The following is a 15,083-nucleotide window of genomic DNA, read 5'->3' on the forward strand; positions in this document are numbered from 1 at the left end:
TCCTGTTTTTTGATGCAGAAACATATCTCTGCCTTAAAGGAAGTCATTTTTACTCCTATACACTATTATTTTAATAGAACATATAAGCAGACCAAAATGAAACCATATTCAAATCAAATAATTTATGCAAATCATAATCCAACCCTAAAACCAAATACGGCGCAAACATGGCAGGTTTGACATTGTGATGTTTGGTAACACGCCACATGAACCAATGCCTTTTGATGTTATTGATGTCCAACCTGTGCCTAAGGCACCATGTTTGATTCGAGAGTTACGTAATGATTTGCACCGAGAGTGATTAATGACTTAAATTTAGGTTTGCTTATTATATACAAAGCTATGGTATGGCTTCAAAAGACTTGAAATATAATGCACAAGGCATAAAAACGCCTTGGAGCTTAACAGTCTGTGTTTACCGCTGTTTGCTGTACCGTATGAAGTATAGTTGAGTAAATAATAACAACATCATACATTTTAGGTGAACTTTAGCTTTAAAGTGCTTTGACGCTGATGACCTCCTGTACTAAAAGATCTGGCAAATAAGAAGCTCCTCACTTTTTTGCATGTGTGACAGTAGGCAAACAAGTAATATGAGAGTTCATCTTTTCTCAGGTACTTTACTGTAATTGTCTAATGCACTGTAAAAGGTTTAAATGAGCTTGAATGGGCCAGAACCTTTCTGCAAGCTACACAGTGTTCAATAAGCGAGATGATGGCTGTCGCAAGCATTACGAGCAATAGTTCTTTAATGCTATAGTAATTTTATTACCATCTCTCACTTTCACTGACAAAACAAGCGATAATATGTAACATTACCTCAATTTTATGGCTTTATGGTATTATGATATAATTTTATATGGATAACTACGATCCAAGATGACAAAACTATTTTCGTTTTAGGGTCAAAACTCAATAAGTGTTAATATATCAGCCATACTAAGGGTTATTTTCAACCCAGCATTGGGTTAAAAAGGGACAAACCACTTCATGCGTTTTTTCTGATCGGATAGCTATCCGATCGTAAAAAGACCAGGCGTAAATGCCCTCCGAAACGTTTTCGAGATGGATTTAAATACGATCGCTCAAACCACTTCAGGAGGTGGTCTGGGACGCATTTCAGACGAAACGGGACAAGTGTAAATACATCTGGTTGATGAAACCAAATATGTCAGCGTTTACTCTTGCCAAATGTTAGCACGTCACCCGGAAGTTACCCGGCAAATACGCAAACAAACAAAGATGACACGCTTATTGCTTTATGTAGTGACGACAATGGGTAAAAAAACTTTCTAGAACCAATAAAAAGTCTAATGACAAACTCGATTATATTAAACAAAGAAATAAAGCTTTGAGAGAGAGTTTGTGAACACTTTTCCCCGTCATGGTCCTGTACGTTAAATCATTGCGCCGTCACTCTCCTGCTGCGCTGTACTGCGCGCTCAAGCTCATGCCTAGCAAGGAGATTCGCATAGCCTGCCCAACATATAGTACAACATACAGTAAGTGCTGCCTTTTGTTGCATAAACATTGTCTTAAGTTTTTTAAGGCGGAGTAATGAAGAGTGTATTTTCCGTGGGAGAAGAAGATCAGATTCTTATCCATTTTCACAAGACGTATTTATGTGGCCAAATGTAAATGTTTTAACAAATCAGATGGCTATCCGATAACAGAAAACACATGAAGTGACCAGGTGTAAAAAGCCCCCTAGACGCATAAAAATATGTATGTTTTTGCATTCAATGCAGCATGCATTTTTTTACTTCACATTTTACATACATAACTAAAATTTACACCAGCCTACTGTACACAGTAAACAAACTGCATACTGCAAAAACAGTATGATAATACGCCGTTCCAGACATACCCATCTTTCCTCATCAAGGCTACAAATATAAAAGTATGATTCCAGACTCTGGACCACTTGTGAGAGTCTTCAGGGTGTTATTTTGTGAGTCGGGAGGGTGTTTGAGATTCAGACACATGTCAGATATGGTGACCTCCTGAGGCCTTGTTCTACAAGCCATTTGACTTGCATACGATGGGCATTTGAGGCTCGCGCACACGCTGACCTGATTCTGTCCTTGCTCGCACACACCTGCCCTGACGCATTTGCATATTCAAATTCACATCCGCAGACGTGGCGGAAGGTGAGGAGCGTGGGGTGAAGAAGATGAGAGAGGCAGGGAGAAAATAAAAGGAAAACATAAGGAACCGAAAGAAATCCCCCTTTATCCCACTGTCTGACGGTTTTTCATCTTTACATATGAGACTCAAAAACTGTAAATGAGCCAGCACTGAATGTGTAAAACAACTGTAATCCATCACTGAATTATATTTGCTGTGGACCCGCTGGTGCATTGGTAAGTGATGGCTCACTTCTACTTTCTAAATGATGAAGGCAGCAGGGCTTTCAGGAGACACATGGCATCGTCAAAAGGATGGGATGGAGAAAGGCCAGAAATGATACAAAAGAAAAAAGCATCTGGAAAAAATGGACATGGCGAGCAAAATTAGGGGCAAAATATCCGAAATGTATGGCACAATTCCTTTAAAGGGGACATTTCACAAGACTTTTTTAAGATGTCAAATAAATCTTTGGTGTCCCCAGAGTACGTATGTAAAGTTTTAGCTTAAAATACCATATAGATAATTTATTATAGCATGTTAAAATTCCTACTTGGTAGGTATGTGCAAAAATGTTCCGTTTTTGGGTGTGTCCTTTTAAATGCAAATGAGCTGATCTCTGCACTAAATGGCAGTGCAGTGGTTGGATAGTTCAGATTAAGGGGGAAATTTTATCTCCTTTTGACATCACAAGGGGAGCCAAATTTCAATGAAATATTTTTTCACATGCTTGCAGAGAATGCTTTACCAAAACGAAGTTACTGGATTGATTTTTTTCACATTTTCTAGGTTGATAGAAGCACTGGGGACCCAATTATTAATATAAAGAGCACATATTATGCCCATTTTTACAAGATGTAATATAAGTCTCAGGTGTGCTTAGAATGTGTCTGTAAAATTTCAGCCCAAAACATCTCACAGATCAATTGTGTAGCATGTCCAAAACGACCCTATTTGGATGGAAACAAAAAAGCGCTGTTTTCATGTGTGTACCTTTGAATGCAAATGAGCTACTGCTTTTGGTTGAAAATAGATCTGATTCCTGTGAATACAGTATGAATATCTTCAGCGGCATTAGTGCTTCAATGTGCCAATTACATTTAGAAAAGCTTTTTGGTAACCAATAAAGCCCCTTTCACAAATACGGAAAATACACGGAAAATTCATCCAGGATTTGTCTGGGATCATTTGCTTTTTGGGTTATTTACACTGCCAATGACTTTCCGTAATCTTTGTGTGCATTCACACAGATACCATTAAGATCCCGTAAAGACACGTGACGTGTTTAAGGTTCTGCATCTTGCGTGCATTTTTGTTTATGATAAGCCTATAAAAGAGAGCTTGACACGTCGTTCTAGTATGCTGGTGAATGATTTTTAGCTTCAGATTGGATATTTGACGAGCTCCCTGATCTCTGCTTCATAACAGTTTGCAGATATTTTCCTTGAATGTTAATGTGCATTTAAAGCCCCATTTTAAAGAGCTGAACAATATTTGTTGCGTGCATGTTTGTTTATTATAAGCTCATATTCTTTGATGATCTCAGCTTTAGCGCTGATAGTGATAAGCTTTTCCCTACTTTAGTTCAGTTTGCAGACATTTCTCATCGTGAATGTTAATCTGCATGTAAATCCCTCATTTTAAAGAGATGAACCATAACTTCATTGTTGCGCTGACCCGCGTCCTTTCTACAACATCCCCCTAACATCATTGTTTCTGCATCTTCTTCACACATAGGGCTTTCCGGGAATGTTATGGGAATGTTACTAGGTCCACTTTTCGGTAGCGATCCCAGAACATTTACGGGACGTGTTTGCGTTCACACAGAAGTCTTTCTGACAATTCTATGGGTATTTTCTAGGACCAAAGTGCTATGTGAATGAGGTTTGTGTTAACCAGTCACAGTGGTGGCTCGTGACTGCTCATCCGAGGAGCGCTAATTCAAAATAAGTGTTCGGAGTGTCATGTGTGTCGCTCGTGATTTCAAAATAAGTGTTTGTTGCGTCATGTGAACCATGTGCATCACGTGTTTTGTCAAAATAAGTGCCTGCTGCACACGCATCAAAACCGTTTATGATAAAAGAGACGCTCACGTTCATAAAATACATGCAAGACACTCCCTTAACAGTAAACTCTGATTACGCATGAGATTATGCGAGTATCTGGCAAATGCGAGCGTCTCTTTTATCATAAACCCTTTTGACACGTCTGCAGCAGGCACTTATTTTGACAAGAAGCATGATGCACATGATCTCTAGACACGCAAAACACATATTTAAAAAAAAGGAACCACACACATGACGGGCTACATACTTGTGACAAACTTCACATCGAGCCCCCTCGAAAAAAGAAGTCACCAGCCACCACTGATCAGTCAGTAAGTGGCTGTGGCAGAGCTTTGTTAGTGTGACATCACATTGATAAGAAAATCAAATCAGAATGTCTAATGAGACTACTTTGGTTTAATAGGAATTAAAAAAGAAAAAATGGGTAAATTTTTTCACTGTAAGGTGGTAAGGTGGTTGTGTTCACACACTGCCAACACACATTTAAATCCAAGTGGATTTTGCATAATATGTGCCCTTTGATCTACAGAAAAGATTATCATAATCTAATGTTGCAAAATTGTAATTTTATACACTTCAAGGTGACTTCTCAAACAAGACAAAAAGGCATCACCAATACATCATTTTTTATTTAGAAGTTCAAATACTTACTGTTAAGATTCTGTGTGTTTTTCATCATACTCGGGTTTTCTGTAGAACAGAGAAAGAGGAGGGGGATTTGAAGATAGAGAGAGAGAACAAGAGAATATTAGTGGATATAAAAACAAGAGAACTGTGATTCAGGTTTGCGGTCTAATGATGGATGAAGATCGCCGACTCCTTTGTTGCAATAAAGGAGAGAAAGACAACCATCTCTCCAAAGAGCTCAACAGTGAGAGTTCACAAGTTTAGCCCTTCGATGTAAAACCCACAAAAGACTAAAACCTCTTGAACTTTGAGCTCTCCGTGAACCGTCTCCACTACAATTTTTTCTCCAAGAATCCTCTTAAATACTACACCGCGCCCTCAACTGATACCATATAGCCGAAAAATCTATTAACAAGACCTGACACTGCAAGCTTCCTTCTTCGTAAATGCTCATCTTTGTTCTTTAATACAGCTGATGGGCTCTAATGAATGGCTATTGAAACGGGTCAATAGTAGCCCAGTTCAAAGGCTCTTAATCACCATTCTTCTCTCCTTGCCACCCGTGTTCAGACTCAAAGCACATGCCCCATCTAAATGAGCCAGATGATGACTCGGGGTGAACTGGGCTGTTAAATGGACATTAATGCTCTGCCACGTGAGCCATTCCCCAGGCGCCGTCTACCCCAAAGATCTGAATCATTTGAAAATGCTTGGGATAGAAATGAGTAGAATGACAGGGCAAGAGTGATGGACAAATTGTCCTTTTTTTCAGAGAGTGAATATGTGTCCTAGCCCTGTAACCAATTACTGTACTATATATTCACTTTTATCCAAAGCGACTTACACAAGGTACACATTTTAACAATATATGTGTTCCCTGGGATCGAACCCAGGACCTTCTGCGTAGGTATTGCAGTGCTCTTCCAGTTGAGCTACATGCATCATACATTATGATTTTTATAATATTAAATAGCTTAAAATATTTACGTGATGTATACTTATACATAATTTATACTTTTCGCACCAGTATACAGTAAGATGCAGTACATTACAAATTCAATTGAAGTGTTTAAAGGATTAGTCCATTTTCTTAAAAAAATCCAGATAATTGCCTCACCACCATGTCATTAAAAATGTTGATGTCTTTCTTTGTTCGGTCGAGAAGAGGTTGTGTTTTTTGAGGAAAACATTCCAGGATTTTTCTCATTGTAGTGGACTTTAATGGACCCCAATACTTAACAATGTAAAATTGCAGTTTCAAACGACTCTAAATGATCCCAAATGAGGCAAAAGAGGCACTTTTAAACCGGTCGTGTGACGCACCAGTGCGACCTCACGTAATTGCGTAATGACGTCGAAAGGTCACGTGTTACATATATGAGACGCACATTTCTGGACCATTTTTAACAATAAACTGACAAAAAGACATTAATTAGTATCATTCCACATACAGCAACGTCGGAACGGTCCTCTTTCTCCACACTTGCAAACACTGGGGCGTAGTTTCGCATACGTCATCCGTGACCTCTTGACGTGATGACGCATCACGTAAGGTCGCAGTGGCGCATCACAGGAGTGGAGAAAGACAAGAAGTTGAGGTTCAAAAGTGCATATTTTTATTTCTCTTGCCAAAAATGACAATCGTTTAGCTAGATAAGACACTTATGCCTCGTTTGGGATCATTTAGAGTCCTTTGAAACTGCAATTTTAAACTGCATTAAAACTGTTAAGTGTTGGGGTCCATTAAAGTCCATTAAAATGAGAAAAATCCTGGAATGTTTTCCTCAAAAAACATAATTTCTTCTCGACTGAACAAAAAAAGTCATCAACATTTTGGATGACATGGTGGTGAGTAAATTATCTAGATTTTTTTTAGAAAATGGACTAATCCTTTAATGTTAAATGTCAAGTTTTCATTTGTGCATCTACATAAAAGGGTTTCTGTTTATGATGGGTGCAACTTTACTACTCAGCTCAAGTCTCCTCAAGCACCGCATTTAGCTTGTAACCAGGGTCCATGGCTGTGGGTGTCCTTCATCTTTGGAAACTCATCTTTGATTAGATCTGCACTCATGCTATAGGCAGATCCCTCATAAACCCTGACAGCCACCAATGCTCGAGGGGGAAATTAGTCCAGAGGCGGTGAGAAAACACACACGCAACGGCATCAGCTAGCAATCTCTCTCTAACATCAGTGAAAACAAAGCCGAGACTTAGTGAGCACAGCATCTGTTTTAGCAGCAAAGGATAGCAAGGCAAAATCGCAGGGGAATGAAACAGTCACATAATCACACAAAAGAGGCTATTTATCTTTTCACATGACGTTGATGAAAAACACTTGCACTAATGAATGACTACAGTATGCCCCTTATGAGAGAGACATCTGTGGGCTAAGCATTTCAAAGTATTGTAAACTGAAAGGTGCTGCTCAAACTTTATAAGGTCTACTTATTAACAATAAAGTTTTTTCTGATGTCATGAGTTAATCGGTAGGAGCCATCATTTGTTAAAGGTGCAATGTGGGACTTTTAGAAGGATCTCTTGACAGAAATGCAATGTAATAAACATAACTATATTATCAGTGGTGTATAAATACCCTACAAAATAAACTGTATTGCTTTTGTTACATAATGCTGCATTTACACCAACCGCGTTTCAGGCGTCAAAATCGCGTCTACCGCGCCTAGTTTGCTGCTTGAACATTTGAATGCATTCGTCTAGAGCGAAGTAGACGCGCAGAAAAAGCAAACATTTGACGCGCATCAGAGGCAAAATCCGCTTCTTGTGGGAGGGGCAAGTGCTATGTGGTTGTCTGTTTGCAAGATGACTGATGTTTTTACAACTTACCAGGTTTACCTGATTGGTTAACACGACGCGAAATTCCAAATTTTCCAAATTTTCCAAAGATCAAATTTTTTAACTCGGGCGTCAAACGCAAAATGCACAAAAAGCACTATTCGCGCGAACTAGACGCGCGAATGAGACGGAATCGCGTCTTCCGCGACATGCCAAACGCCTCATCCGCGCCGCGAGACCTCCAGACGCGCGTCAACGTGTCTTCACATTGACTTAACATTGAAATCACTTGCGCTTCACGCCTCTACCGCGGCTGTTTTTATCTCCGTACACCACGTGTCCCCGAACATGGAAGTCACCATTTCGCATTATCATGTTTCTACAGTAGCCCTAAATGAACAAACCGTTGTATAGATTGTATTTTATTACTACGCTGTCTCAGACGATGACTTAGTTGTCCTCAGTGCTTTAAGTGGGTCGGAACGCCCCGGTACTCAGTACCGCCACTTCCAAAAATAGCTCTTGAGCGTACCACCACCTCTCCGTGCGCCCAGAACGTGCTTTTAGCGTACCAGAACGCTCATTTTCACATCTGTTTAAAAATCAGAGGTTTAATTTAATCCTTTGGCTGCACTGCGGCTTTTCAGAGCGCCCTTAAAGGATAATTCCGGTATTTAACACGTTGAGTCTCATTTCTGGTTTGTTTTGGATGAACTACAGTGATGGACACAGACATTTTGACAATAGGTCGTGTCTTGACTTTTCGACTCATTTAGAAGCGTCTCTTGACTGCTTCAGAATGGAAGTCAATGGCCATGCACAAAATGTCATTAAAACAACACTTAACGTTCATTTTCAAAACTGTACTACTCACCGAGTGGTTCATGGTGTTCGTTGATGATTAAAAACAAATATATTGGCGCAATGTATGATTTCAATCCGTGTTATTTGCTATAGTGGAACTATTTTTTCAGATACCTCACAACCGCGTATATACTTCCGCTCTATATTTGAGTCTGAAGCATGAATGAACATAGTCCAACAAACTGTAATAAAACGGTAGCATACTTTCAAAATCAAGTTTATTTATAACACTTACACCATCCAATATGTTTTTTTCATCGGCAGAACAATAAAGAAGATATTTTGCAGAAACCCCAGTGCTCCGTCATGCAAGTCAACCGATCCGCACACTTTAAGAGCTAAAGCATATATATCCAATACAACAGTAATCCCCCATAACTCTGTGTGACATACTGACGTCTTGTGAAGCAAATCAATCAGTTTTTGCAAGAAACTGAATGTTATTTACAATATTATTAGCGTGAATGTCAAAGCAGGAAGCGCGTTTTCCATTTGAGGCGATCTCTTCCACTGGTGTGCGTTTGGTGGCTGTTGGCTATGGATGTTGGTCTCTCTGCGCCACCTATAGAGCGGGAGCGTGAAGCGCACTTCCTGCTTGGCAAAAGCTCTGCATTAACGCTGTAAAATATTTATATATATATTCAAATCCCAAAACTGAAATACGGAACGAATATTCGAATATTCTGGTCCAGCCCTACAAATATGGGAAAAATTTATTCTGAGAGAAACCGAGCGAAAAAACATCAACCACATGTAAACAGTCCCTTTTCCTTTTCCGGCGGCGGCGGAGTGATATATCAGCGAGCAATGAGTCTTCCAGAGAAGTCAATGGAATTTTACAAAATGCCAAATAAAACACGACAGAAACTGTATTTCGCTACACAACTTGTTTTTGGTCATCAACGAGCGCCGCGGGCCGCTCGGTGAGTGGCGCAGTTTTGGAGGTGAGCGTTGGGTGTTGTTTTGGTGACATGTTTGTGCATGGCCATTGACTTCCATTCTGAAGCAGTCAAGAGACGCTTCTAAATGAGTCAAAAACTCAAGACGCGACCCATTGTCAAAATTTCTGTGTCCATCACTGTAGTTCATCCAAAACAAACCAGAAATTAGACTCAAAGTGTTAAATACCGGAATTATCCTTTAATGTACGCTTCCTAATTCGTACCACCGAGAGCAGAGACTACATTACCCATACACCCTTGCGTTTACAAGTTAAAAGCACATGCGTCGGTCAGTCAGTGTCAACATGCTCTGGACTGGAGAGGTGTGTTTGTTTGTGAAACGCGCAACCATAGCTGCTCGGTTAAAATGAAAATACAATGAACACTTAATATGCCTTCCTTGTTTTAAACTCTGAGTAGTAAAAGATCAAGGTCAGAATCAGAGGACTCGCTGGCTGACATCCCACCAAGCCAGAATGATAGCTGCAGGTCAGACGCAAGTTTTGGAGGTACGTGATAATCTCTGCTGTCGCGGCTGTCAGTTTGGTTCCCCTCGACACAACTTCGGATTTCCTCAGGCGATGTGCAGAAAACATTCGTGAAATTGTAATATACATTTAGTTTAATTGCTAAACTACAAGTGAACGAAATTTCAATAAATTTGAACGACCTGCACAGTAGTTTTACCACCCGCAAAATGGAAAACAATGGGACAAAATAAATGACTTTCGAGTTTCAAATGGCCAGTATTTTGTTATTCTTGAACCCATAGACATGGTCTTGGTGTCATTTTAAAGATTTTTTTTCAAGCTCTTTCTATCTGAAAACTAGTTTCAGCATTTAACCATGCTGAAAATTTTACTCACATATCTACCTTTTGCACATTTTATTTATGTTCAGTAGCTATTTCTAGCTCAAGCAAATCCACAAACTTATAAAAGGATTTATTATTTTTTACAATGTTGTCTGTTGACTGCTGAATTTAAAACCCCTTCAATATAGGAGTCGAGTTAGCAAAAAAAAAAAAAATAGAGTATACCGGCACCTCTTTTGGGCCACTTAAAGCACTGGTTGTCCTGTAGCAGCTACCATAGCCTCATTATGCATTTCGAAAAAGATGGGTGAGCTGTGGACTAAATGATTGGTTTCAATTCACAGTTTCACTGCTAGATGTCGCTAAAAGTCCCGCATTGCACCTTTAATGCATCAGATTTGTGGATGTTGTGGAAATTCAGAAAAGGCAGTTTTTCGAGATATGAATTACATATTGAATCTCTTATTTAAAAAAGTAAGGACATTTAAGATTTTCACTATATGGCCCCTTTTTATTTGTACAAGTCATCTATTATTGTTGTTTTATTATTGATTTATCATAAAAACAATAAATAAGAGCTCAGATGAACCCACCTCATATCACGGGAATTCATACGTATGTTACAAGTAGGCTAATTCGTATAAATTTGTCATAAAAACAATAATTAAACCCTGATTTTAGATTTTACACACCATAAAAAGGTTAGAAAGGAATGTTTCCTATAAATCTTTGTCTTGAAAGGTACCCAAAATAGTTATTCAATGGCAATGCTGCAAAGAACCTTTTAAGAACTTTATTTTTTTAATAAAAAATAAATGTGTGCGTTGGGAACACTCACCAAACACAATGAGTCTTGTATGTGTGTCAGTAGATCCCAGTGGATTCTGGGCCGTGCAGCGGTACATGGAGCCATTGAGTTCTGCAGGGACTCGCTCCAACACCAGTTCCTTCCCATCTCTCTCCGCACTGCCATCCAGCAGTCTCCCACCTACCCGCGTCCAGGTGAAAAGAGGCTCGGGAAACACCTCATTCTGGAAGTAGTGTGTGTGTGTGTCCAATAGGATTGAAAGTAGAAAGAGAAAAAAAACTTTTTAGTCTAAAGCCCAACATTTCCTGGTTGCAGAAATACATTTAGTATAAAAGGCATACTGAGAAGATTAGGAAACTTAAGAAACTATTGTCACAGTGGTGTTTTGTGTTCGTTGTTCATGTCTTTTATTATAAAGTTTTGTGTTCCATAGTCGTGTCTCTAATTTTGAAAGTGTTCATTGTGATGGTTGTTTCTTGTTTCCCTTTCCCTAATGTGTCATTTTCTGATTGGTTCCCCAGAATGTATATAAGCCCTCTTGTGTAGCATTGTCTTTGTCTAGCTTTGTTTTCACTGGAGGTTTTGATGCCATGCCATGCCACTAAGGCCAAAGCTTAGATTAAAAATTAGGCCTTGGTTAAATTGCGACATTTAGGTTGCTTATATAAACATGACTTACTGGTGTGCATCTTGCGACGAAACAATGTCACTGATATATTTTAAAATATTTTAGGTCAAGTTATTTTCAAATAGGACAGCTCAAACATACATGTTAGTTTGGGACTAGGTTTAAGCATTGTCTGCAAAATTGGGCTTATATTATGAATAATACAAACCCATTCACCAATGCAGAATTACATTAGCAGTTCAAGCTGTAATTGGTTTCTCTGCAGGTTTACCATAATTCATTTAAAAAAATTTTCTTCCGTATTAAATTTGTGACTATAAACACAATCAATAAATATAGCTGCAAGCAGCGATACCGGGGTCAAGCCAAACATGGCAAAAAATGATTCATACGTGATGACTGTCATGATTTAAGATCTAAGTTTGCATTAGTTTTATGAAAAAATAGCAATTTTTTGTATCTTGAGACCACTAGGTGGCGCTTTGCCGAAACAATAGATGGTGCCTCAGGTCATGACTGTGATGACACATACCAAATTTAGTGTAAATACAATAAAGCGATACGGAGATATAGCCTTAAATGACTTGACCACTAGGGGGCACTGACCAAACAATAAATTGTGACTCAGGTCTTGATTGTGATGACACCCACCAAATTTGGTGTAAATACGATAAAGAGATGCAGAGATATAGCTTCAAATCTCTTGACCACTAGGGGGCGCCGAAAAGTTTACAAGTCCTCCCAGAACATGTTGGTGATGAACCATACCAAGTTTCATAACAATACGCAATTGCGTTTCTGAAATACTTGAACTTAAAGAAAAAATTCAAAATGGTGACCAGTAGGGGGCAGTGTGACGAAATTGTGCATGCACCCTCAGGTCATCACTGTTATGACATATACCAAGTCTCATATTAATACACAAAAGTTTTGTGAAGATACAGGCTCAAACACATTTTGGCGTCTCGCCCTCGCATTCTTTGATGCGTTATACGACAACCGATAGGTCTACCGAAAAGCTTTTGATAACTTTTTGTCTAGAGTGTCTCTAGATGATGCATACCAAAAATCAAGCCAATTACACGAGCGATCTAGGAGGAGTTCGATAAAGTAGGTGTTCAATATAACTCAATATGGCCGACAGGAAGTAGGTTTGACTCAGACATATTTTGTACAGTCGGACTCAGCATGAGCCAAGGAATCAATAGAGTGAAGTCTATTGTTATACTGGCAATTGAATCAAATGCTATAAAGATTTTAAACAATTTATTTACATATCCTGACCACTAGGTGGCGCCGTCCTAAAGATTTATAGGTGCGCTCAGAGCATGTCACTGATCAACCATGCCAAATTTCGTAGCGATACGCCATTCTGTTTGTGAAATACTGAACTTAATGAGAAAATTCAAAATGGCCGACACCCAAAATGGCCGACCGAAAACCGTTTGGTATCGTTTGACTCGGCATGCCTCAAGGAATCTAACAAGACCACCTTCATGATTTTAGACTCAAGTTTGAAGTAGTTATAAGCGAAAATATGCATTTTTCGAATCTCGTGACCACTAGGTGGCGCTGTGACGAAACGTTGCAGGCACCCTCAGGTCATGACTATAATGACATATACCAAGTTTTGTGTCGATACAATAAAGTTTTGCGAAGATATGGCCTCATGTCCGTTTTGGCGTGCTCGCCGCCATATATGTTGTCAATTTATACGAGAACGCATTGGTCTATCAAAAAGCTTTTGATAACTTTTTGTCTGGGGTGTCTCTAGATGCTATATACCAAAGGACATGCAAATCGGACGGACGCTCTAGGAGGAGTTCGAAAAAGTAGGTTTTACGGAAAAATCAAAATGGCGGAAAGATTTGCATGACACAAATGACATCAACGTATGCAATTGAATCATCATGAGCCAAGGATTCAGAAGAAACAGGAATTTAGTTTCTAGGACTCACGGGTCAGAAGTTATGAGCATGAACGTAAGTGGATTTTTGGACTGTTGGTGGCGCTAGAGGGTTTGAGTCAGACACACCAATGTTGCTAAAGTAACTTCTAAGACCGTCCTCTACATGTGTGCCAAATTTCATAACTTTCCTACGTACGGTTCTATGGGCTGCCATTGACTTCAATGGCGGAAGAGGAAACATAATAATAATAATAATAATAATAATAAATATAGCTGCAAGCAGCGATACCGGGGTCAAGCCAAACATGGCAAAAAATAATTCATACGTGATGACTATCATGATTTAAGATCTAAGTTTGCATTAGTTTTATGAAAAAATAGAATTTTTTGTATCTTGAGACCACTAGGTGGCGCTTTGCCGAAACAAAAGATGGTGCCCTAGGCCATGACTGTGATGACACATACCAAATTTAGTGTAAATACAATAAAGCAATACGGAGATATAGCCTTAAATGACTTGACCACTAGGGGGCACTGACCAAACAATAAATTGTGACTCAGGTCTTGATTGTGATGACACCCACCAAATTTGGTGTAAATACGATAGAGATGCAGAGATATAGCTTCAAATCTCTTGACCACTAGAGGGCGCCGAAAAGTTTACAAGTCCTCTCAGAACATGTTGCTGATGAACCATACCAAGTTTCATAACAATACGCAATTGCGTTTCTAAAATACTTGAACTTAAAGACAAAATTCAAAATGGCCGACACACAAAATGGCCGACCAAAAACCATTTGGTATCGTTTGACTCGGCATGCCTCAAGAAATCTAACAAGACCAGTCTCATAATTTTACATTCAAGTTTGCAGTAGTTATAAGCAAAAATAGACATTTTTTATATCTCGTGACCAGTAGGGGGCAGTGTGATGAAATGGTGCATGCACCCTCAGGTCATCACTGTTATGACATATACCAAGTCTCATATAAATACGCAAAAGTTTTGCGAAGATACAGGCTCAAACACATTTTGGCGTGCTCGCCCTCGCATTCTTTGATGTGTTATACGACAACGGATAGGTCTACCGAAAAGCTTTTGATAACTTTTTGTCTAGAGTGTCTCTAGATGATGCATACCAAAAATCAAGCCAATCACACAGGCGCTCTAGGAGGAGTTCAAAAAAGTAGGTGTTCAATATAATTCAAAATGTCTGACAGGAAGTAGGTTTGACTCAGACATATTTGGTACAGTCGGACTCAGCATGAGCCAAGGAATCAATAGAGTGAATTCTTATGTCATAGTGGCAATTTAATCAAATGATATAAAGATTTTAAACAATTTATTTACATATCCTGACCACTAGGTGGCGCTGTCTTAAAGATTTATACGTGCGCTCAGAACATGTCACTGATGAACCATGCCAAATTTCTTAGCGATACGCCATTCTGTTTGTGAAATACTGAACTTAATGAGAAAATTTAAAATGGCCGACACCCAAAATG

General features: G+C 39.1%; 1 protein-coding gene across 3 annotated transcripts in view; it reads right to left on the minus strand.

The window, feature by feature from the left end:
• igsf21a (immunoglobin superfamily, member 21a) overlaps positions 1-15,083 on the minus strand; it is a 346,434-nt gene that overhangs the window by 1,330 nt on the left and 330,021 nt on the right. For all 3 annotated transcript variants that reach the window (XM_073876128.1, XM_055184959.2, XM_055184958.2), the window contains exons 8-9: positions 11,074-11,266; positions 4,845-4,883 (exon numbers count right to left, since the gene is read on the minus strand). In XM_073876128.1, the coding sequence (XP_073732229.1) occupies positions 4,845-4,883; positions 11,074-11,266 (232 nt within the window). The remainder of the gene's footprint in view (positions 1-4,844; positions 4,884-11,073; positions 11,267-15,083) is intronic.

Source organism: Misgurnus anguillicaudatus, chromosome 14 (genome assembly GCF_027580225.2).
Source record: "Misgurnus anguillicaudatus chromosome 14, ASM2758022v2, whole genome shotgun sequence".
Classification (NCBI taxonomy): Eukaryota; Metazoa; Chordata; class Actinopteri; order Cypriniformes; family Cobitidae; genus Misgurnus; species Misgurnus anguillicaudatus.